General features: G+C 39.8%; 1 protein-coding gene across 2 annotated transcripts in view; it reads left to right on the top strand.

Annotated features, from left to right (window-relative positions):
• Nucleotides 1-26,771, top strand: part of LOC149244313 (diacylglycerol kinase 3-like) — a 266,156-nt gene that overhangs the window by 195,731 nt on the left and 43,654 nt on the right. For both annotated transcript variants that reach the window (XM_089374800.1, XM_089374801.1), the window contains exon 10: nt 21,461-21,548. In XM_089374800.1, the coding sequence (XP_089230926.1) occupies nt 21,461-21,548 (88 nt within the window). The remainder of the gene's footprint in view (nt 1-21,460; nt 21,549-26,771) is intronic.

A 26,771-nucleotide genomic window follows, 5' to 3' on the forward strand; every position in this document is an offset into this window, starting at 1 on the left:
GTATCAAGAGGATCAGCGCAGAGTCGTGAGAGGTTGACGCAGAGCCAGTTAGAGGCTACAGAGAGGCAGCCAGTGGCCACGCTGAGGTAGCCAGTGTGTGAGACGTAGAGGGTCTAGGGGCTAATACAGAGGATCCAGAAGCTAACGTAGAGCCCAGAGAGGCTAACGCAGGGTTAGAGAGGCTGACACAGGGCCTAGAGGCAGCGCTGAGAGAATTTAGTGGGACAGATTGAGAGCTGGAGAGCTGGATAGGGTGACGCAGAGCAATAGAAGTTGCATTGTTGTTGTGGGATCGTTCATACGGTGATTTAGCTGAAATATCTGTCTCCAATTGAGAGGTACTACTACCGATGACGTTCTCTTTTGGGTGAGCCATTTCTGGCACCCAGGTTGTATTCTGAAACTGCATAATAATAAAACCCTCTGAATAGCTGCACCGGTTTTCCCACATTGAGTTTTTCCAGGGACATTAGTTCAAAAAAACGGTGTCACTTGTGTACTTTCAGTTGATGATCTATATGTGTTGATACTGTACTTGTATTTATTTTCAGTATTTACATGATAAATAACTTATTAAGTAATTGAGCAAGTAGGAAGAAATAAATTAGATAGTACAGGAAGAATTTCCAATGGGTTAAACTTAGAAATTCCAACACACGGCATCCCTTCTCTCCATTTAAGGAGAAACATGTGGGTGAATTAACTTTTGCATCTTCTCCTTTTCCATTTGAATTGCATGCTTAAAATTTACACAACCTCACTCGTCACATTTTTATTTTGTTCAAATAAGTTTGCTACAAATTCAACTTAAGGTTTTACATTCTCCATTTTATATGTTGATTTGAGCTACAAACACTTTATTTTGAACAATCTACTCTTCGCATGTTCATTAACTTAATTTTCTATAAGTCAGTTTAATTTCATATTGCAAATTCAAGTCCATTTCTTTTGCAAAGTTAATCAATCTTGAGTTCACTTAATCACAAGCTTTGTTATTTACTTACATGCAAGGCATCTCTCAAGTTTTATTTGCTTTTGGGTAAATTACAAAACTATCATAAGGAAAAACACATATTTCTCACAAATCCTACATGTGTATGTAATCTTGTGTTTAAGGCAATTTCTATCATTTACTTAACTTTTGCAAATTTACTTGCATGACATAGCAGACATATTAAATTAGTTGCATTTTACAAGCTTCCAAAGCCTCGTTCAAAATTAACCTCCAACTTAAGTTGGTTGTACGACATTTAGGGACCCTCCACCTCTATTGACTCCTCACTGTGAGGTCCGAATCTTTGGGCGAGGGTGAGGTCTGAGGATTGGAGTTTAATTGAAATTTGTTTTAGAGTTTAACTAATAAAATCAACCAAGAGCACATTTACATCATCATTTTACTTTATTTGCAATTTCTCATTTTGCTATCTTGATGTGTTTTGAGTTTCATTTGCAAATATCATTCTTTTAATTTCAAAAAGCATTTATGATGCAAGTATTATGAGTCCTTTACTTTTGCAACAATTTAATTTTATTGTACTTAGAATATTGATCATTGGTGTAGTTATATTTCATGTTATTGCTATGATGATCATTATGCTCATGATAATTGATGGATCGTGCTATCTAGGTCATTTTCTTCCAAAGTACTATTTCCTTTATAGTTGCAATTGGTGTTCATATGCTTATTTTGGTCTAACATTTGAATTGTCTATCATTATATCTTGATTTCATTTTTTGAGCAAGCTATTGTTATTTACTTGAATGATCCAGGTGGATATTGGTGGCCACCTGCCAAGTCCACCTGGACCCCCACCATTGTCTTTCTCAGCATTTTCAGTTTCCTTAATTGTAGCACAACTTACTATTTTTAGCAGTTTTTCGGGTCCTGAACTTCCGGAGCCGTTTTGAGGCCCTAAACGACGTTTTTTGGGGAATCCGGGGGCAACACTAGTCCATTCCAATGATAGTGCTCGGATAGATCTTTCTAATGAGCTATTGTACGCGTCAAACGGAGATCATATGCCAAAGTTACGACCCCGGGAAGTTGATGTACCGACTTACCCCCAAACGGGGCCCACAGTTTGGCGTTTCATCTCCTAGGGTTAGGTTTTGGAATGTTAAGGGTTTTTCCATTGTTTCTCAACAATAAATAGGCCTTCGAGCCTCATTGTAACACAGTTCAGAGGCATGTAGCCATCACATCTCTTCTCAGAGATAAGCTACCATCGCCCTAGCTAGTTTATTGCCATTTCTGTTTGTAAGCATATTTCAGTATTTTCCATTAATGAAATGAAGTATTATTTCCGCTGCATCTTTGTGTATATGGTTATCTCTGTAATTTGTTGCGTTCTTGTTTAAATCCGGATCATTGAATGCACTGGTCATATCACACCTCGTATCACTTTTAAATTAACTTTCCTCCTAAAACCTCATATCACTTTTACATTAACTTTTCATTAGGGACCGCCCCCATTAGCTAACCAAGGAGTAACTCAAACAAAGAGAGTTGGGATTAGCGTGACAACCCCTTCTTTGAGTTCCTTGCCACCAACCACACCTTGTGGTGTTGAAGGCTTCTCCCACTGAGTTGTAGGTAGATGTAGGCGGCAAGTTATAACAAACCCATAAAAAATAATTAATTATTTTGATAAAACTGTCTCTGGGTGGAATTTTCTAAAACGATTTATGGGCATTGGGGAATGCATGCGTCTAAGCCTCCCTGCAAAATCCCTGACTTCATAACATCTTACTCTGTGTTGCTGATGTCTGTCATGTTGTCCACCAACTACTGCGTTGCTGCTGTAACTGTACTGTTGCTAACACTTCCATTGGCAACATTGCATCCATTCTACAGGTCCCTCTAAAACTCTGCACCCATGTTGCTAGTGGCATTGTCCATTGCCCTTGCACTGCAAATTGTTGTTGCTATTGCATCAACAACGTAAAAACATCCCAAATTATTGAACAAGTGTCCAACATAGATGCAACTCGATGCTAAAGATCTGACTGCTGATAGCCCCACACTATCCAATTGCGTTGTTGTTGCTACTGCATTGTGCGTCCCTGCATTGCTGCAACTCTGCACTACGTTGCTCAGACGATGTTCTAGCCACTGCATCTGTCGCTCCAACACTCCTCTACACCAACTAACACTGGTCCATCCTGCTATTTTTGATCTGGGCTCCCGTAGCAAGAAATTGATCCGAGATGTGGGCTCCTCAAGGATCCTACTCATCTTTAGCTCTTTCAAGCTACAACTCCAAATCAACCCACCTCCCTCCTGAAGGTATCACGGTTGTCATGGCAAACTCCTCCTCGATCTTTGTCGGTGCAACCTTCGGATCGCACTTCTCATCTTTGTCCTTTTTCCCAAGAGGACACTGTTTTGCATAGTGACCCATTTCACCACACCTGAAGCATTTGATTTTCGAGATGTCCTTCTTTCGCCTCCGCTACTCCTGCTACTCCTTGGATGTAAGGGTTGCATTCTCTTCGTCCTCCTTGGGCTTCGACCCACTGTTGTTGCTTTCGTCCTACTTGGGAGTTGCCTACATACTATCCCAGCGTGGCAAAGCTGCCTAGCCCAGGATGCTTTGGACAAAGACTTGCCACTCTTCTGAGACAGAGTTTAGGGCCAGTCTCACCATCTCAGAACTTTGAGGTGTAGACCCCACAACTGCTACCTCGTCCTGGGTCTCCTGAAGCTTCTGAGGAACGGATCTATGCACTCCCCCTTCTGCAGTTGTGCACATCTCAGTTTCTTCTTTAAGTACATCTTCGGTTGCTCGGAAGATCCTTGATACAACTTCGCCAAGGCATCCCACATCTTGTTAGCAGTCCCTCAGATAGCGATGTGACAGACTACATGATCGTTTACTCATTCAAGGATCATCCTCTTGGCCTTCGCTATTTCTTCCTTGTACTTCTTCAATTGATCTAGATACGTGGGCTCAACCACCACACTGTCGACATAGACCTTGAGAAAATGCTCATCTAGAAGGCACGACATCCTTGCCTTCCAGATCACATAGTTGGACGCCCCATCGAACCTGTCTTGATCTCTTAGTCCACTGGGTGCCATCTCTGCCACGAAAATGTCGAACTGCTCCTCTCTGTTTCTTACTGTTGTTGCTCAGACAATAAGAAAACAGAGTCCTTAGCAGGGAGTATTCTGAGGAAAACTTCCCTCACTGTGCTTCTCCTCTCTCTTCTGATGATTTTCTGCACAACAAATTGCCTGTAGAAAAACTGTCTCCCACCAGCCCTTTCCTCATGCTGAGGCTCTGTGCTGCTCTCACTAGCACGACAAAATTTCGATCTAGAAGCCCTTCCTCGCTGTTGACTCACTCAGAGAGAATTTCCTCGAAAATTCAGCCCTCCTGGCTTGCGCTGCGCAATCCCTCTGGGGATTCGAACCGCTGCCTCTTGTAGCTATTCAACCTCCTCTGCTCAACACTAGATTCTCTAGCACTGCTCTTCTTGTTTCTCCTGCACTACTCCTATACCATGTCAAAATTGCTGAACCTGGAATCCCTACTGCAACAACTGATGATATTTCTCCTATTTGTTAAATACCTTTAAACAAATTACTTGCAGTTTCCTACGGCAAATATCGAAATACATACACTACGACCTTCACTTTATTAAATTATATGCCGAAACAAGAAACTGAGCATGAAAGAAAATAAAACACGATAACACCGTTATTTTTGGACAAATGTCCTAGGAAAAATCCAATGCGGGAATACCGGTGCAACAACTTTAAGGGTTTTATTATTATGCAATAGTAAATTTGAATACAACTTCTAGATGCCTTCTTGGCAATCCGGTTACAGAGAATATCATTGATAGAGAAATCTGTGACATTACCTCACACTATCGCTAGAAATCCTGGCTGATCCAGCGCTTGAATGACTGCCCCTGGCTACTTCTGCGAGGTGTCTGCGTCAACCCAACATCAACCCTTCTAGGAACAACGTCACTCCTCCAGTTGATCAATCTACTGCACAAGAACTTTGATTTTTGCCTCCCAGTTTGACACCTCGACTTCTAGCTCAGAAATCGATCTCCCCAACAAATTTTCAGACTTCCTTTCAGCTTCTGCGCTGCCTCTGTGTCAGCCTACGCTGCCTCTGCGTCAGCTCCTCTGGCTTTGTGCTGCCACTACTGGATCTCCCTCTGTCTTCTCTGCTGAGTATTCTCCGACCGGGAAAGATTTCCCTTCAAATACTCTCCCTGCCCCTGACTGCAAAAGCTCAATTCGAATTTCTCTCCGGCAGCTGCTCTGCTTCAGAGATTCGATCTTCTGAACTCTCTTGGTGTGTTCTCCAAGTGCCCATCAAGCCTTCTCTTATAATCCTCTTGTTGATCAATCAACGACCAGATTAGATCCTAATCAATGGCTAGGATCATATTGTCTTGACCTCTGCCTTTTTCTAGAAGTTTCACGCACAATTTAGATTAATACCCATTAAGTATTTTAATCTCCTAAGTTTAGACTTAGGGACCCATTAAAAAAAATAATTATTTTAATAAAACTGTCTCCAGGTGGAATTTTCCAAAACGATTTATGGGTATTGGAGAATGTAGGTGTAACCAACTGACATTGCCTGTAGATGATCTGAGTCATTGGTGAGCTCACTGTGGTGGGGTCCAAGCTCTTGTAGTGGAATATGAGCTCATTGTTTTGGGGTTCGAGCTCTTGGAGTGAAGACTGAGCCTACTGTGGAGGAGTCCGAGCTCCTGTAGTGAAGATTGAGCCTACTGTGGAGGAGTCCGAGCTCACTGTGGTGAAGACTGAGCCTACTGTGGAGGATGTTGATTTCTGATAGCATTAGATGTGCTCTAAGTCTCAAACTTTGCAGGGAGGCTTGGGCACATGTATTCCAAAGAACCCAGAAAGCATTTTGGGAAATTCCATCCAAAAACAACTTTATTAAAATAATTAATTATTTTTAATGGGTCCCTAAGTTTAAACTTAGGAAATTAAAATAATTAATGGGTATTAATCTACCTGTGGGTGTAGCTTCTAGAAGAAGACGAGGATCAAGCATGAATGGTCTTAGCCATTGGTTAGCTTCTAATCTGGGTTGTTGAATGTCAACGAGGAGATTATTTAAGGAAGCTTGAGGGTCATTTGGAAAACACACACATTGAGTTCAGAGAATCGATTTCCTGAAGCAGAGCAGAGGAGCTGCTGGGAGAATTTTGATAGTGAGATGTTGCAATGAGGCATAGGGATAATTGAGTTGGAGTATCTTCTCCAGGACCCAGGATACGCAGCAGAGAGAGGCAGAGAGATACCAGAAGGGTTGACTCTGGGCCAGAAGGGCCCACACAGATCTTGACGCTAAGCCTGAAGGGCTCACACAGAGACAACACAGTAATCCAGAGCAGAAGTCTGAGTTTTGCAGAGGCGCTGACATTTTTGAGTTAGGAGGGTTGGAAATTGCTCTATACGGAAGGCTGGAAACATTCCTAGCAGGAGGAAGATCTACGAAACCGGATTCGCTCAAAACAGGCTACGAATCCCGAATCGGTCGAATCGGACACGATTCTGTGCCGATTCGTGTCAGGATTGGAGGGCACGTCGTGTCCTATTGTGGCACGTCGTGTCCCGTAACGTGCCCCGATTTAGAAATCGTGTCTCGATCCTGGAAAGCGAGTCCTGGTTTTTCGACGCGTTTTGAGGGTTTTGTGATTCGTTTTGAGGGTTCTGCAATGTTAAAAAGGGGCGTCGAGCTGCGTGAATGATCATTCTTTGTTGCTGCGAGGAGCGAACCACCGAACGACCACAGTCCAGTTCCACCCAACGTCACTGCGTCACTGGTCAGGCATCGCCGCAGTGTCTAGCAAATCATCATTGCTCGGAAGACCTGCGCATCCTTGTTGGAAACTTTCTTGAGTGCCCAGTAATGAACACCCATCTCAATAATTCCATCCTTCTTACTAACAAGACTGAAAGCTTAGTGTATGGATTATGAAACATTTGATGAAAAAGCTCTTAGATCTACTGTTCTACCTCATTTTCGACAGGATTTAATTAGTAATACAATCTATATATAGCCCGTGCTTCCAACTGAATATTGTGATGCACTTTTCTGTGAACTGATAACTCTTTGCTCAAGTATTCCTCGACATTTGCAGAATCCCTCTGATTGGTGTTATGTCCATCTTGATTCTCTTTTTTTACCCTTTTCCTATAAGGTTAGAAGTTAGAACATTCTGTCTATATATCATGGCGATAACTTTGGTCTCTCTTGCTGTCCTTACTTTTGTAAACACTATGGGGATCTCGATCTTCTTTTAATTGGATTGTTTCCTTATTCTTGCTTTGGACAATATCCAAGTTAACCTTTACAAATAAACATTTGGAGGAATTAGAAATTGGCTGATAAATAACCAACTGATGTTGTGAATACTGGGATGAACGACAACAGATCTGTCAGGTGTTGTCTCCTGACATGTGCCCCCTTGTGATTGACTGATCCCATTAATTCCAGAGTGCAACATAGAGCTTCTAAGTCCAGGGGGCAAAAAAATTTCACTACGATCTTCACTTCCACAATTATGTTGGCCTTGGATTCACCAACACTACCTATGTAACAGATTTTGATTTGATGACTTAATGAGAAAATTACAGTTGTCAGTGTGTTTATCTTACTATCTTGTAGTTGTAAGTTGTCTTTCAGTTATGAATTATGAATCATGATTTAAATTTTTAATAGATTTATCATTTATGTGACCAGTACCACTGACATTTATTTGAATTTTGTATGTACTATGCATGCTAATAGCTATAGATGAAGATCTATGTTTGAAATCAATAAATTTGTATCATTGTAAGAAATATGCTAATAACTAATTTTTAATATATATATATATATATATATATTTTAAATATATATATATATATTTTAATAAAATAATATATAACGTGTCCTAACGTGTTTTGTTCCGGGGGTCAGCGTGTCCCGAATCCGACACCACGAATCCCGAATCCTACGTGTCCCGAATCCCCGTGTCAGGTGACTTAGGGCGAGATGTGAAGTTCATGGAGGACCGAGCTTTCAAAAGGTCTCGTGAGATGCCTGCAGGTGATCAGAATCAATTATTAGAAGTTCCTTTAGTCTAGCAGTAGGGGTAGCGAGTGGGACAAGTAGGGGGACAATCACAAGGGTCAAGTACTGTAACCAGTACTATTATTTCCTTAGGTGCAGGAAATCTAGGGAGTTCTCAGCAAATGGAGCAGCAAAGACAACATGAGGAGGAGCTGGCAGAACCTTCCACGACTAGTGGTCGAGCCAGCAAAGAGGTTTGTCGGACATTAAGAGATGCAGAGGAGTTTACTGGAACTCCTAGGACGAGCAAGAGACAATGCAGATAGCCTGACATGTACCAAGCATTGGTAGCTCAGGTTGCAAGACCTTCCAACTTTTAGGGGGTCGCACAACATCAGGTGTGGATAGATTTCATGGTAGAAGAGTATAGGTCTATCATGACAAATGATGTTTGGGAGGTAGTGCCCAGGGCAGAAGACATATCAGTTGTAGGTTCGAGGTGATTCTATAAGATCGAATATGTGGCAGACCACTATGTAGAAAAGTACAAGGCTAGGTTCGTGGCAAAGGGGTATGCACAAAAGGAAGGGATAGATTATGGGGAAACCTTCGCCCTAGTCGCCAAATACACTTCTATCCAATCAGTTATATCTTTAACAACTTAGATGGGATGACAGATTCACCAGATGGACGTCAAGACGACCTTACTGAATAGAGTGATAGAGGAGGAAGTGTACATAGAACAACCAGAGGGCTTTGAGACTCAGGAGAGGCACACATGTGTGCAAATTGAAGAAGGCTCTATATAGGCTCATGCAGGCTCCCAGGGCATGGTATAGGGTAGAATTAACACCTACTTGCAGCGGATGGGGTTCGTCAAGAGTGACGTAGATCCCAACCGTTACTATTTGATGGTAGAGGATGGGCCCCTCATTCTAGTTTTGTATGTGGATGATCTATTCTTGAGAGGATCATTAGGGCTCATAGAGGATTGCAAGAGGAACCTAGCAGCAGAATTTGACATGAAGGATTTGAGGTTGATGCACTATTTCCTAGGATTGGAGGTGTGGCAAAAGGATGGGGAGATCTTCCTTGGGCAAGGAAGATACACTACATATATTTTGAAGAGTTTCAAAATACAGGATTGCAGACCCGTGTCTACACACATGATTGCCAATTGGAAGAAGATAGATGTATCAAATGACGAGGATGTCGACCCCACTTTATGTAGATAGCTCATTGGGTCTCTCATGTATTTGTTCAACACTAGGCCAGATATTTGCTTCACAGTCAATATCCTTAGTCAATTCATGGTGGAACCAAAAAGGGTACGTTGGGTAGTAGCGAAGCATATTCTAAGGTACATTCGCGACACAGTCGTGGGTACATAGATGCAGATTGGGTAGGCAGTTTAGTGGACAGGAAAAGTACCTCTGGGTACTACTTCAGTGTTGGATTAGGGATGGTTTTTTGGTGTAGCAGGAAGCAGAAGTTAGTAGTACTAAGCTCTGCAGAGGGAGAGTATATGGCGGCCAACACAACTACGTGTGAAGCTATATCGCTTTGGAAGTTGCTAGTAAGTTTGTCCTGGCAGAGGATGGAGGCGACCAATGTCTATTGTGATAATCAAAGTTGCATAAAGCTCTCTAAGAATATAGTGTTTCATGACAGGTTGAAGCACATCGCTATTCAGTGTCAGTTCATCAGAGATTGTGTACAGCGAGACGCAGTCCAGCTACAGTATGTTTCCACAGAAGAGAAGGTTGTAGATATACTCACGAAAGCTCTAGGGAGAGCTAAGTTCATCTATTTCAGATAACATATGGGTATGGTGGATAACCCGTTTCAGTACCAGGGATAGGCTATTTTGGATGTTGCAGATGTTGCAATTGCAGCAACAACAGATGAGAGGGAGTTTTAGTGCAAATGATGATACAAAGACAGAGTGTTGCTACAAGAATTAGCAATGTTAGAACACATTCCTCGCTAAGAGGGAGTGTAAGTTTTTGTAGCATGTGATGTGTTCTAGGCACGAAATTTTGTGGAGAGGCTAGAATACTTGATATCTCCAAAACCCAGAAATCGTTTCTAGGAATTCCGCCTAGAAGTGTCTCAATTATATTATTTCACCATTTTTAAAATATTTCCTGAGTTTAAACTTAGGGAATATGGTTATTTAATCAATATATTAATTGAAATAAGGCATGAATAATCTAGAAACTCACACGGATGCACCAAAAAATGATCCTACCCATTGATTAAATTTTAATCTTGGCTGTTGGTGCTCCAACAATGCATTATAAAAGAAAATCGATGTGGTGATGGAGATCATCTAGTACAGATACTCAGTTGTCCAGGCAGTTCGTTTTTCTCAGTAGTAATAGTTGAACAAAGAAGATAGAGCCAGAGGGTGAGTAGCAGGTGGAAGAGGGGAGTAGTAGTATTCCGGGAGGAAGTTTTTCAGTAGCCGGAAGAGTCGAAGGAAGGAAAACCGAAATCTTCAGAGGGCTAACGTTGGCACTGTGCAGAGGGTGACGCAGGCATCTCAGTGTAGAGGTTGGGTAAGCTATTTTGGAGGCAAAAAATAACCGTGGGGTGAAAGAAAATTGTCACAATATTTTTCCCAATATTTTCTTCAGATTAGATTGCCCGCTAGGCATCCAAATTATTGTACTCAGAATTGTTGCTGAACATTAATAATAAAACCCTCATTTGCTGCACCGGTTTTCCCAAGTTGGGTTTTTTCGGGGACGATTGTCCAAAAATAACTGTGTCAAATTTATTGTGTGTGCTAGAATTTCTCAGTTTCCAATATCTAATTTTCCGTAGTATTTATGGTGAAAATTGCAACTGTCATTTTACTCGTTATTTCTGTAGCAAATAAACTAGATAATTAATTTTTGAGTTAGAAGAATAATTTCTAGTAGCTGCAATAGATAAAATTTCACACTCACAATAGAAGACACACTCAAGAATGAGTGCCAAATGAGCCCAAATCGAGCTTTATTGGCCCCACGACACGGTTTTTTAGGGGACATGTGTCTTGAAATTGGGACACGAGGGACACGGTTTCGGGATTTGCATATCCATCAATTCCCACGATTAAGGACACGAAGGGCGTAATCATAGGACACGTGGCTCATTGAATCGTGTCCTATTCATGGGATTTGGGACACGAGAGGGCTTTAGGACAATTTTTGCATAGAACTTTCAGATTTTCATAGTAGGGGGACCACTATATGATAGATTGCAAAAGGAAATGCGGGGTTGACCTATTACCTGTAGCAAAAATAAAGATAATGTAGGGCTAACCTATCAATGTTGTTGGGGAATAGTAGTGCCTTTGGTCTGTTGCTTCAACCGTTGTGAGTAGTAAAGATAGAAGGGGTAGATACCTTGTCCAATACTCAATCTTTGTGGGTGGTTGAGTCACTGTTTATGTGAGTTGCTGTCAGAGAAGAGGAATTAGATAAGTATAAGGGAGAGTCGTGATCCATCCATAGAGCAGATCACAACCATCACATGGACCAAATTCATGGCCATTCTTAGAGCATACCTCCATGGGAACTAAAGTTGGGACAAATTTATGCTGGTAAGAGAGTCCAATTAGCATATAGAATGATATTCCATCATAAATAGAAATTAGATTGAGAAAACCTGTGTTAGATTGCTCAGAATATGTATGACATAAGGGAGCCCGAGGTTAACCAAATAAGCTATCTGTACATTCAAGGTTGGAAGAAGAGATGTTTTGGACAAATTCTACTTTGCAAAGTGTGTGGTCGTTTAAGATAACAGTAAGGCTATCAATTGCTAGATCTGTTTCGTGAATTTAAAACTCTTAAAAAATGGCCAGTTAATCCCATATAATATGGAACTGAAATGAAAAGTTTAGGGTAAGAGACGATGCTTGACATATTTGAATGTATATGTTTAGATGCACTTGTATTGGGAGAAGAAGGGAAGAGTAGACTGATGTGGATGTCAAAGTAACATACACTGCATAGAATCGAGAGGCTATGGCGTTGATTGAGCTCTTAGTAACAAATGAGATTCTAAATGAAATTCTTCTTGAAGTGCAACATGGCAATGATGCAATTGTCATGTAAGGGAATTTGCAAGACATGCATTGTTGGATGGTGTTGTCATTGATGTCAACCTTGGGGTTTCACTGAGTTTGAATTTGACTGCAACACCTGTCGTTGATGTCAAATGAACAATGAACACTTCTTAGAATTGTTTGGATTACATCAAGTTGAAGGCTACACTGTTGGATGGTTGAAAACCCAAGTCCTAGGGTTTGGGTTCCTTGGACTGAGGACATACTCCGACTTTGTTGAGGTTTTTCTAAGTGGGAAATCATTGAGTTTTGCTTGGAGAACAACGTCGTCAGATTCTCCTCGTTGAGATGTTTCCAGTGGTATGTGGTACGCCCCGAGAGGCCTCTTGGTTTGAGCGATAGTCCCATTTGAAGTCAGGGTCCTTGTTGATGGGCTAAAACCCCACAGGGGTGCGACATGGCATAATTATAGTGGTTGTAGGCATCAAACTCAAGGAAGAAGGTTTCTCATTATGTCTTATAGAAAACTAAGGGTACTCCTTCATACTCTGTAAAGTCAACCCTTCACCAAATTCCAATTTATAAAGGGTACATGGGCTTTGCTTAGGGTCCAAGTTTCCTTATAAATGATGCAAATTAAATAAGTTACAACAATTAATAATTTTAAAAGCTTATAAGACCACCTCCAATGTTCAGTTAGGAAATCCCCTATCTAGCCTAATTAAAACTCCCACATCATATTGAAATGCCTAAAAACTTACACCAAAGGGAAACTAGGATTTAATATAATTAGTAGGCTATGATTATTTGAAGAATAATGTTCACTTCGGAAATCCCCTATCTAGCCTAATTAAAACTCCCACATCATATCGAAATGCCTAAAAACTTACACCAAAGGGGAACTAGGATTTAATATAATTAGTAGGCTATGATTATTTGAAGAATAAAGAATTAAAAGAGTTTAAAATCCTCCAACGTCTATCTCTTAAAGCTTTTAATTAGTCTAACCAAAAACTATAAAAAGAGACCCAATCCAATCCTCCAACATATAACATTCTTACATGATTTTAGCTCTGAAAGTATTTGACCTATCTGAGGCAAAGGACAACGAAAATTTGAAGAGAAATTGTAGGATCCCGTTCAGAAATTCTGGTTTGTTTATTTTTATTTTGGGTTTTGTGGTTCGATTGAGGGCAGATCTCTCTTACAAGCAAAACAACAAAGCATCTTGAAAGAGTGTAAGGTTTGGTTTCTTTTATATTTGATCTTCGGGATACGTTAGGCTTATTTTATTGCAGGTATTAAGCCTTCTAGATAATAGTCGAGTTCACAACGTTTTCCATGTATCTTGTCTTAAAAAGGCATTGGGCAAACACCAATCAACATAGACAACACTTCTGATATTAGATGATGAAGACAAGTTCATTTTAGAATTAGAAGGAATTGTTACCACCAGGGAAAGGAAATTACGATCTCGAGTAATTAAAGAGTACCTTATTAAGTGGAAGAACCTACCAGAAGAGAACCTCATGGGAGACAAAAGCGTTTCGTCAACAACACCCATCGTTACGTATGCTTCGAGAACAAGCAATCTTTTCGATAGGAAGGCAATGTTATGTAAAAAAATAATAAGTTTGTAATTATAGCTTAATTAGGCAAAAATGCATGATCAATGAAGCATCAAACCTGATAGCTTGTTGACTTAATGTAAAAATACACGGAATGTATTTGTAATAATAATTTATTATATACATAAAATGTATAAGTGATGATGAATGTTACAATGAGGCCCTGCTTTTATACCTAAGCATGTGACCTTTCATGATTAGGCATGTCTTTTAGACATGCCTTTTCACTTAAATTAATGACTATTTAACATAATCAATATTTGATTATTTAATATTTATATTTATTTTATTTATTTACTTGTTATGAATTATATTCATAACATAGTCCCTTCCTTCAGAAGCTTTGTCCTCAAAGCTTATTGTCGACAATTTCCTTCAGTTTGCATCTGTCATCTCGACATATATAACTCGGCGCCATTGGCACCTCTACTTGTATAATTCGCTTGGTAACACTGTCTAGAATCCAAGGTTATCGATTTTTATTTTTATTTTTTTTAATAATTTTTTAATTTTTTTTAATTAATATATATATATAGATCATAATGTTTTTTTTTTGTATTAGTGTATTAATGTTGTATGAGCCACGAAATGACACATCTGCTGACCGAAATGACACTCCGGCGACAGAGAATTTACGGGAGAAGAATATCAACGAAAATGTTGTGCTGTTGTTGCCTTAGTCGTACTCAGGTCACAACAATTGGACGGGACGAAGTCAGAATGTCGACTGTCCAAGGTCAACAGGGTTGTGGGCAACGTCAACGCATGTTAGGGTATGGCCGAGACTGGTGATTGACTGTGTGGATGGGGCAGTTCAATAACAGGAACGTGCAGGGTTAAGGAGATCAGGTATGGATGCAGCATCGAGTGTGGATGATATGTGCAGCGGAAGGGCAGTTGATCGACAACAAACCCATACCGGTGGCATCGTCCAATGTGTGAGGGTCAACAGTTGACCAGTAATTGCGGTTCGAATGAAATGAAGACCGTTCTGTTTGCGGATAATCGAGGTGGGCAGAATTTGCAGTGGTCGGACTTGGTTGTCAAGTTGTTGTGGAACAACAATATGGATGCTGCGGCGTGGAGGATTTTGCAGAGATTGGAGGGTTGTGCGGTGTAGGAGTTGTACTGTAATCTAAGCAATTTTCTTTGGTGAGGCAACAAACCACTGAACCAAAACCTGTTCATGTATTGCTAAATAGTTCCCACGTTCAACGTCAACATATTTTCCAAAACGTGGGTCTTGTCATACATTTTTCTAAAACAAATGGCACAAACACCATTGTTGTCGAGATGACCGCAATTGACTTGTGGCATTGGCGTTGCCATGGTACTGCCTAAGACGGAAACTGCAAGAATTGTTCTAATATTAAAAATAATTGTTGTATGAAGCGAAGAATGGAAATTGGTTGTTATCGACAAAAAAATGCTATAAATTTCAAGTACAGTCAACTTTTCGTCCCCATTGTCATCCAACATCTCATACAATTTGCAGATATTTTGTATGTTTGTTGTCTCTCCTCGATGACGTGGTGAAAGCCCAACTGTCACAACCAATGAAGTTGTTGTAGTTCCTTCAAATGAATCACGAAGCAATATGTTGGTTCGCAACAAAGGAGCAAGCAACGTCTGTAATTTTTCTTGAAGGTCAGCTCTAGTGTGAACATCATCTTGCAACCTTGTTATTAGAGGTGTACCAAAAGGTTTCCAATATCCAGTACTTTGAGTACTGAAGTAATGTTCTTCCTTCCAACAATTCCTAAATTCCAGCTGTTGATTTGGGGTAGCATCAGATGTGCTCTAGCCACGAAATTTGGTGGAGAGGTTGGGGCACATGAGATCTCCAATACTCAGAAAGGGTTTGGGCAGATTCTAAATAGATCAGGAGATATTAAAATAAATAATATTTTTAATGGAGTCCCTAAGTCTAAATTTAGGGAAAATAAAATATTAATGTGTATTAATATGAATCTGTGTTAGAATGGTCCAAAAGACATGGATCAAGCCAGATCTAATCTTAGCCGTTGATTAGGGACTTAATCTCGGCCATTGAGATGCCAACAAGAAAAGTATAAGAGGAGGCTTGATGGTCACTTGGAGAACACACCAAAGTGATCAGTCATTCTATTCTCTAAGGCGGGGTTTGCTAAGAGAGATAGAATCAGTGATCGGGAGAACAGCTGAGGGGAATTGAGTACAAAGAAACAGAGAAGGCAGTGATTGTGCCGGGAGAGTAGTGCAACAACCAAGGAGGGTGACGCAGAGTCAGCAAGGGCTCATGCAGGGCCACACAAAGGCAGCGAAGTGTTGCATAGAGCACCAGAGGGGTCAGCGTAGTTGAGGTAGAGGCTCCCAGAGTTGACGCAGGGCCTCCTAGGGCTGACGCAGGGCCAGCGTGAGACAGAGAGGGGTTAATGCAGTCCAGATAGGGCAGACACTAGGGTTGTAGAGCAGTTTTGTGCTGAGGAGCTACCAGAAGGATTTTCCGGGGTTTCAGCCAGGAGATTTCTCTCAAATTGTGAGGTATAGCTGCTAAGGAAATTCTCTGTTGGGTAGGCCAGTTTCGGCACCCAGATTGTACTTTGATATTGCTTAATAAGAAAACCTCAGATAGATGCACTGGTTTTCCCGCATTGGGTTTTTCCGGGGACATTGGTCCAAAAATAATGGTGTCATGTGGTGTGTTTGTTCTTGTTTCTTTTAGTTGTTGATCTGTAATATGTTGAGCATGCACTAGTGTTTATTTTTAGTATTTACTTTGTAAATAACTTGTTAAAGAAAAATAACAAGTAGGTAGGAATAAATTAGAAAAAGTGCATGAAGGGTTTCTAAACTAAGTAAACTTAAAAACTTCAACATGGTATCAGAGCGTGATTGTAGATCACATGAGGACTAAAAGACATCAGCCGAGCGGAACAATAGGAGTAGAAAACAACTGTCCCGAGGTGACAAAAACTGTTTCTAGCAGTGCAGAAGCCAAGTAGTGTGATGCAGGGCCAGCCAGAGCCACGCCGAAGAAGTCGGGAGCTGCGCAGAGCCCCACAGAGGCTAGCGTTGTTGAAGCAAAGGGCCAGAGGGCTGATGCAGGACATTCCAGGGCTGACACAGACCCATTTGGGGTGACGCAAAGCCAGCGTGAGGCAGAGAGGGGTTGACACAGTTCACAGAGAGGCAGTTTCTAGAGTCTAGAAGGCTGCATAAATATTACAGAGTGGAGTTGGTGAGGTACTGTAGTCAGAACGGTACCTGACAGAGCAGGGCCAGAGGAGTTGTTATCGAGGGTTTCTAGTCGAGGAACCTGGATCAACAGTGCAGTTGCACAAGACAATCAGAGTAGGGGGCATCTCGACAAGCGGCAGAAGGATTTCTAGGAGGGAAATCAGGACTGAGAGGGAGTCCAGAAGAGAGCTTCCAGACGGGAAGTAGAGACTTAGAGGAGTCGAACAAAGAACTTCCAGGAGGGAAGTAGAAGAGTGTCATGGCACTACACGGGGTAAGAGACCAGGATAGATTGGACGGAGCATCGAACTTCGCAGATTGGAAGGCCAAAATCTTGTCAAGAACTTTGCCTTGAAGGTTATAGCTATCCTAGTCGACTCCTAGTGCTTGATAGGAATCGTGTCAAGAACTTTGCCTTGAAGGTTATAGCTATCCTAGTCGACTCCAATGATAACGACAAGTACGAAAAGGCGATGGCGAGGGCTAAGTGCATTATCCTTGATGGGGTCAAGGATCATGTGGCACCACATATAGCCGAGAAGGAAACGACAATTGAGATGTGGGAGGCTCTCAAGAACCTATACCAACATACTTCTGTGCAGAGAAGAATGCTGCTCGAGAACTGGATGAGGTCGTATCAGCTGAAGAAGGGTCAATCGATTGACACCTTCCTTGGAGGACTGAATGAGATCTGAGACCAGTTGACTGCTATAGGAGAGACATCAGATCAAGAGCTTATGGTGAGGACAACCTTGAACGCTGTCTCAAAAGATTGGGAAGTGTTTGTCCAGAGTATCCTTGGCAGAGGGACTCTCCCACCTTGGGACGAGATGTGGGCAGCTCTTCACCAGGAAGAGATCAGACGGTAATCGAAGACAGGTAGCAACAGCAAAGGGATCAAGGTCAAGCAAGAGGAGAAGGATGTGGCCCTAGCATCTGAGGGAAAGCAGGAGAAGCGTAAGAAGAAAGATCTCTCCAAGATCAAGTGCTTCCACTGTGGGGAGATGGGTCATTATGTGACCCAGTGCCCAAGGAAGAAGAGTAAAGGAGAGTTTTCCGAGACTAAGGTAGCGCCAGCACGGGCAGAGAAGGAAGTTTTGACAGACGATGACTATGCCATGAGTGCACACACATCACTTGAGCGCAAGTGGGGAGACATCGAGCTGTAGTCAAGCAGACTACAGGCGATGAGGGGAAGGATCCTCGAGGTACCTAGCCTCTTGGATTAGACCTTGCTACGGTAGCCCCATCGAGGAGTAGCAGGACTGGCTAAGTGGGTAGAGACGGATGCGGATGGAGCGACGGAGAGAGCTATAGTGCATGAGTCCCAAGACAGCGCAGGGCTAGTAGGCTGCAGCAGTGCAAGAGGCACAGGAGTGTTGCGCCAGTGCAGGAAGGCACAACAAGGTGTGCAACGATGCGAGATGCAGGGAGTTGTTGCAGCAGCGCAGAGGTTAGAGAGAGGGAGCACTTGTTAGCGACAGATGGAGCTTCAGCATCAGTGGGTGTTTTTAGCCCATCAAGGAGGTTAGTTGGGAGATCAGTTACTTACTTCTCAGTAACTGAGTTGTAGTGCAACAGTGGGTAGCACAATGCAACATGATGAGAGGAGGTGCAGTGCGGGTGCAGTGCTGGGAGAAAGGACCAGCAACACCACTGGTGATTCTTCTTGACAAAGCCTGTATGCTGCAAGGTGTTGATCATCCCTTATAGGAGATAGTAGATCAAATGGATTTTTTAAGAAACAAATTATTTTATGATTATATATCTCTGATAACTGACAAGTAAAACTCCACAACATCATCTTTGGAATCACACGATGTTCTACGTCCAATTCAAATAAAACTACACTGAATATGTGACATAACTGGCCATCTTCTCGAATGTTGTCCTTCCCTTGGCACCAAAATTGTAGATGCATCAATATCTTTCTCAAATCTTTGGAACAACACTTTACAATGTGCTCAACTAGACTAGGACATATTGCGACACCCTCTACAATGCAAACCATGAGTATATGGGAAACTAATTCCTCAACCGAAGGGAGTTCAAATTCTACTTTCAATTTGTCCAAGAGGTGTGGCAGACAGAGATTGTGTCGGTTACTTGTCAACACTATAGGGCACTTCCCTGTTTCAGCAAGGTGCAATAAAGCTGCTATAAATCCCTAGTCATCATCAAATATGGTATCCACATTCTCAAACAGTATTAATGCCTTGCTCTTGTTCTGGTTGCAACGTCTTTCATCAATACCATACATATGTTTCTCCTTTTCAATGTGTATTGGCCGTTTAATAGCAGCAGAAATTGTTGCAGACTGCTTTTCATTCTTGCCCTTGTTTAGCACGTTTCCCTTCGTCCTTTTTTCCTTTCTAGAAAACAAATGCTCGTCTACATCCTTACTATCTTGCAGTTCCTCAATTTCCTCAACTGATCGTTTATTCAAGCCATGTGATTCCATCGCTTCTCCAAACTTTTGCTTCACTAGTGCTCCACTACGACACTCAAAAGCATTAACCTCAATCACATCAAAACCTTGCTCGTTTGCACAATATTGTTGTGTTTCAACATCTCTAAGGTATTTTAAGGAGGGAGAAGCATCCTTAGCTATCACTCTGAACTTGTGTACCTTACTGTCAGGTTTGTTAGACAAGAATTTTTGCAATCCATTCTTACCTTCAATATCCAGATCTCGTGTTTGAATTGCATGTGGGACAAGTTTAGAATCGGAATTTTTTTATTGTTATATGACAACCAACTTTTTTCCATTAGAGGTCCATGGGATTTCGGGGGACTCTGTAAACTCATTCTGACCCGAACGAGAAACAAGGCAAGCTACTTTTTTTTTTCATATTCCCAATTGGATTATCATTTTGAGTGGTCTTCTTCTCTAGTTTTCATATACCCACTTTGACTATCATTCTCATCGCAATCGTTGTTGAGATCATTTTCATCTTCATGTGGATCTTCTTCATCATCTTTCTCATTGTTATGATATTGTTCATCTTCTTGTTTGTCAAAATAGTTCTCATCGACCTCATCTTCATCCTCATTATCATTAGAATCCTCATCTTGATCTGTATCATTTTCATGTTCATCATTATCAACATTTGGATCGAATTCGTCTTCTCCTGCTTCACCTTGTTCTGTTTCCTCAATTTTGGTATTATCTTCCTTATTATCGATTTCCTTTCGACATGCTTTAACTTTTGCAAATGATTTTTCTAAACGCTGAAATGCTTCTTGAATTTTGCTAAACTGCTCAAAACATTTAGCTTGTGAACGCAATGGCATATTGTGTGACGAACTATGTTCAAAGACTCACATGATTTTATTGTGCGCCATGGCTTCGATACCACTAAAGCATCATACTTGATAGCTTGTTGACTTAATGTAAAAATACAGAGAAGGTATTTTGTAATAATAATTTATTATATATATAAAATGTATAAGTGATGATGAATGTTACAATGAGACCCTGTTTTTATACCTAAGCAGGTGAACTTTCATGATTAGGCATGTCTTTTAGACATGCCTTTTCACTTAACTTAATGATTATTTAACATAATCAATATTTGATTATTTAATATTTACCAGTGTTGTGAAAATCGCGATTTTTTCATTTTCCCGATAATATCGCACGATTAATTCAGTGATTTTTTCATTTTGAAAAAAATGGGATTTAATCCCGATTTTTTTGAAAAAATTCTGATTTTTTTTTTTGCCGATTTTTTTTCCAATTTTTTTCCTATTTTTTCCCCTCACCGATTTACTCCCGATAACGATTTTCGAAACATTGATATTTACATTTATTTTGTTTATTTACTTGTTATGAATTATATTCATAACAATCAAAAGATCATGCCCTTTCACCAAGAGGCACTCGAGACAATATATAAGCCAGGGGCCCTTCTATGTAACAAGCATTATTCATTTATTTAATAAAAATATATGTATTTCTGTTTATCACTGAGCTTGTATGCTCCAACCATATATATAAATGATAAAATGTGGTAGAACACTTGTTTCCGATGGAGTGGTTAATATAGAGCGCTTTCTTTTCATATTTCAAATAGTGCTAACTAATTGTCTCAACAATGATGACTTTTTTCTAATAACAGTTTATAACAAACATACACTTGTTAGGGAACCAATTATGACTCTTGACACTGCCTTCAATTATTTTTAAAGAAGGGTTAGTTTTATCGATGAAAGATCTACCAAACAACTAAAGACATGATTGAATTAAATGGAAGAAGTCTAGTTACATGCTATTTTGAGGGTTGAGTGATGATGCAAATGTTTGTTATTCTATTTATTATGAAAGAAAGAATTTTTGAAGGGTAAACCTGGTATAAAATTACAAATAGTTTTATCTATTAACCTCTATAAATTTGTTATTTCCTGTTCTCTTCAGTGTTTTGAAATTGTTCTCAATTACTTATTTGATAATCATCTATCTATAAATTAATATATATTATCTCTCCTTGTAGTGTCCGAGCAGTTGTTGCACTAAATCTTCACAATTATGCAAGTGGACGAAATCCTTGGGGCCACCCTAGGCCAGACTACTTGGAAAAGGTTAAGATGAATGTCTCTTGTATTAAGCATTTTCATTTATTTATGGACTAACTGATTTTTTTTTCTTAATTTTCTCCCATGTTGTTTACTTACAACTTAATAAAGTTGAAACTTCTATGATCCAAAATTTCTGTCTGAATGTAATCAGAATTGCCGTATAACTAGATGACCAAAAGCAACATTGGTATCTTGTAACTAGCTATAATTACTTATTATTTTTCCAAAGAGTCATCCAGTAAGACTTTCTTTAGTTATTTTGTAATGAATCATGATTGACCAAGCAAATGATAATTTTTTTTATGCAGGATGGTTTAGAAAAAGAATAAGATAATTTCCCTTTCCAATAATAGAATTTTGCATTAGCCTTCTAGTATTTCTCTTTTAAAAATATCTATAGATGATAAGTATAGACCTGGAAAGTTTTCTTTAAAAAACTCACACACATAATATTTTGCAGAACAACACTGCATAGAAGAAAGCCGGTAGCATTAATTAACGATTTATTCTAGTATGGTTAATGTAATTTTTTACATTAGATTGTGTAAAAAAATCCCACAGAGATGAAACAGCAAGAGTGATATAGGAGATGAATCATCGAAAGACAATTGACTTCTACCATATAAAAAGTCATTTACAATATATGTGACTTATTTATTATGAATAGTTACAAAATATACGCAACAATATGACCATTATATGAATATTCTATTACACTACTGAGTCCCTGCATTATTATGCAAAACTATAGTAAGGTGATATGTAAACAAACATGAGAGAACCCCCTGTTCATATGTCTTGTGTCATTGTGCCAGACATGTGGGACATGCTAGGGCTGCATGTCTTACATGTGCCCCTAGGGTATCCTGATCTGTTGGACATTCTCAGCTTGAAAGGGGCCCCCATGGGGGATAAAAACACTTGAAAGCTATTCACACTGGTTTTGGGGGCAATAGAATGGTAGAGACAGGGGGATGTGTGTCTGGGACAGCTAGAGTGCATTCCCAAAATTTCAGCAGAGGATGGGTTGGGGACAGCAACAATATTAATAATAATAATAATAATTCAGAATTAACAATAAACGTTTTTAGTTGCTTCAAACTTGTAAGCATAGCAAACTATACTATATGGTATTATGGACAGCCCTTGCACTTGCAAATTCTGAAAAAGCTCGTGCACTTTAAAAAGCGCTGGATGAAATTCCATTATTTGCTGCTATACATGAGCAAAATGCAATTTACCTTTAGGAAACTAAGTGTGATCATTTTTAATTTTCTATAAGGTCCATAAAGGGTCTATGAGATTGAGAATTATCTCTATGGCAGTTTTTATTTGGTATTCCTCATATTTCATGTGAAAGATGATTATGTCAAAATATTTCCCTTCTCAAAAGGTTTTGTATACTTCTACAGTTATGTTTAGAAACACTATGAAACACTTTGGTATTGTAAAGAGATTAGATTCATATTTCAGGTTAAGAAGGTGATTGAATAGGAATTTATTCAAACATTTAATATTTGTTCCAAGTCACTACAATTTGATTGTTTTCACAATTCTTGAGGTTGATATTATTCCTTGAGATGTTCTTGGCTGCTTAGGAACTATGCCAAGGCATCTCAGACTCATCCCTGCTTTTGGCCTCAAGCTGGCTCATGGGCTAGAGGGGGTAATCCTAAGAGAGAAATGAAAACTAACTATTTACTGTTACGAAGCATCAGCTTACAACATTAATCTTAGAATGCCATATTTGAAAGAATGGTATAAAAAGGGTTGGATGTGAGATGGCAGCAGACTTGGATTAAAGACTATAAACTTTCAGACCAGCGGACAATCCATTGGGCATGGAGTCTCAAGTAGCAGAGCACAATAGCTGATAAAGCAAGGTGGAAGAAAATGACAAGACCTAAATCTCAGGCATAACAATGATTAAGAAAACCTTCACTGGCCTGTGATGAAGAAATTGGATCTGCTAGGCATTTAAACATGAATCCAACAAATGAAAAGTGTTGCTTATACTGTGGACGAGCTGAGCAAAAAAATGCGAATTTCCTCATATTTCATGTTAAAGATGATTATGTCAAAATATAAAAGGCATTCCCTTCTCAAAAGGTTTTGTATACTTCTACAGTTATGTTGAGAAACACTATGAAACACTTTGGTATTGTAAATAGATTAGATTCATATTTGAGATTAAGAAGGTGATTGAATAGGAATTTATTCAAACATTTAGTATTTATTCCAAGTCACAACAATTTGATTGTTTTCACAATACTTGAGGTTGATATTGTTCCTTGAGATGTTCTTGGCTGCTTAGGAACTATGCTAAGGCATCTCAGACTCATCCCTGCTTTTGGCCTCAAGCTGGCTTTTGGGCTAGAGGGGGTGACCTTCAGGGAGAAATGGAATCTAAGTGCTTACTGTTACGAAGCATAAGCTTACAACATTAATCTTAGAATGCCATAGTTGAAAGAACAGTATAAAAAGGGTTGGATGTGAGATGGCAGCAGACTAGGATTAAAGGCTATAAACTTTCAGACCAGAGGACAATCCATTGGGCATGGAGTCTCAAGTAGTAGAGCAGAATGGCTGATAAAGAAAGGTGGAAGAAAATGAGAAGACCTAAATCTCAGGCATAACAATGATTAAGAAAACCTTCATTGGCATGTGATGAAGAAAATGGATCTGCTAGGCATTTAAACATGAATCCAACAGATGAAAAGTGTTGCTTATACTGTGCATGAGCTGAGCAAAAAATAGTGAATTCAATTGACAAACGCTTATTTGATGATTTTAACGATCAGCGTGAATGTAAATATTTAAAGGCTTAAAAAAAAGTAGGGAATAAATGTGATTCTTTAACAATGCTCTGTTTATTGCATGAGGGGCATTTCTGTAAATTTTTGAACATATTAGGTCCTTGCCTGGAAACTGCATTAATTACATTAATTTATAGAAAAGAACAGGGATGACAAATGAGAAACTTAAAACAAAAAATGACAGAGAAACAAGGCTCTGCATATCCTTGACTCAAGATATGAATCCAATAAACAAATCCCTTGATCTGAGAATTTTACAATAGCCCTACGGGATGCATTACAGAGAAATCAGTCCACCACTACCAAAAAGATTGTTTCTCCTGTTGCCTTTGACTTTGTCTTTATGCTCACCAAATATTTCTTTAATGCCCTCAAAACTGGAGCTGCCTGTAAAGGGAAATTTTGCTCTCAGGTTCCCTTGACAATTAGGGTTTCCAACAAAATTTCTTTGCTTGCTTAGTAATGAAACAAAAGTTCATTCGATAGTATAGCATGTGAAGTATATGTGAAGTATAGTCCACAATGAGTTGCACTGTTCACTTCAGGAACATGTAATACAGCATTCTGTTCAGCACAGTATTATAACTCAACCAATTGACGGAACAGTTCCAGTACAAGTCCAAATTTAACAGAGTTTGATCAGCAGACACATGTACCCTAACATCCTATTAAACGATCTGCACTTCCCTATACTTATCTGCACACAACTTATAATTCCTTGTGAATTCTGTTATTAGAGATGTCTGAAGAACCTCAGGTTGAAACCCTTACTTCTGCAACAGAAGATTAACCAAGAACTATCAGACTGCAACTTCAGGAACAATGTCAAGTACCTCAAGATGATAATCGAGCTGTTCAGGAGGTGGTCTGAATTCTGACTCAGTATATGCCCTAACTTTTAGCCTCCGAACTAAATCAGGAATTCCTGCCGAGTTCTGTTCAGGAACACAAGTTTCCTCAGGAATCTTTGGGCCTGTCACAGACCTACAAGTGCCTCAGAAACCCTCCCATGTCTCTGCGTCAAGAGTACGAACAAATTCTGAACTTCAGGGCTGGTCACAGAGTATTACAGCCCTCCGAGGAGCCTCAAGAAGAGCTCAGTTTTGCTTGGATGACCTCCGTTTATGCTTAGAAAAACCTCAGACTGTTGCAGGATGGATTCCACTGGTCTGCATCAGGGTAATTTCGCACAGCCTCAGCATCAGAGCCCCATCTGCCTCAGGAGATTTGATTCCCCCTTTGCCTCAGAACAGATTGTTATGGCCTCAAGATAATTTTGATTGACTTGCTTCAGATATCCCAAAAAAAAAGTTGCTATCCTTTAGATGGATGATTTTCCTGTTTACCAAAATAAAAATAAAAGATAAAAATAGGTTTACTAACTAGGGTGGAATCTTTCACCACCAAAATTAGTAGAAGGAAAGGTTTCTTAAAACCCTCAGAGCCACAACTCAAGAAAACAGATATAATTGATGCAATTTGATGATTATTGATTTTATCTCAAGTCTTCTCTATTTATAGATTTTTCTATGGGCACCAAAATGTGAGGGGTTGTGGGTGCAACCCCCAATTTTGGGCTTTTTGCTCCAGCCGGCCCAACTTTTGCACAATGTTGCCCCAACATTGGAAAAATTATGTTTTTTAACCCCTTTTTCAAGACTGTAGGGTACGGGGTCGGATAGGCTATTTCGTCCTTCCATAGGCAATCAACTTAGAGGGAACATTGTTGATTTTTCTGTGGCACTTAAGAATAATTTTTGAGTCTAAGATCAAGATCACAAACACACTCAAATGCCACAACACTACTACTTTGTACAATGGAAAAACAAATAGCAGCAAATCAACTAGTACACAATGTTGAAAATTTGAATAGCAACATTCGATACTTTTCATTGAAAACCAGGACGAAAAAATCATATTTGCCAATTGTACAAGTCAGTCTCACAACTCTACAAGTCATCCCACTTAGGGCTAATTTGCTCATGTCACATTCATATATATTGGGCATCATTGGCACTCATTCGACACACCAACCACCACAATTTCAATCTGCGATTTTCAGAGAGAAACATGACACATGCGAAGGACAGAATGGGTTCTTTTGATCTGCATTGACTTTCCTTTTTGAGTTGTGTTGACTTTGTTTGACTTGGGCATATTTGGCACTTGTTTGACTTTTGCTTAGATCATCTTGGAAGGCCGAATACCTCTGAGTTTGTTGACTCCAGTTGACTTTAATTTCGCTCTTGTATTGGGACGTTGACCAATGTTGACCACATCCTAAGATGGTTGATTTGATTGAGACTTCTTGACTGGTGCGCTGACTTTTTTATGATTACTTCAGGACTGAATTTCAGCCTTTATACTCAACCAGATAATACCCAAGTTCAAAGGGAGTGGGTTGTTTGAA

The sequence above is a fragment of the Pinus tabuliformis genome, chromosome 8, assembly GCF_031772625.1.
Source record: "Pinus tabuliformis cultivar Carrire ecotype Pingquan chromosome 8, CPIR1, whole genome shotgun sequence".
Classification (NCBI taxonomy): domain Eukaryota; kingdom Viridiplantae; phylum Streptophyta; class Pinopsida; order Pinales; family Pinaceae; genus Pinus; species Pinus tabuliformis.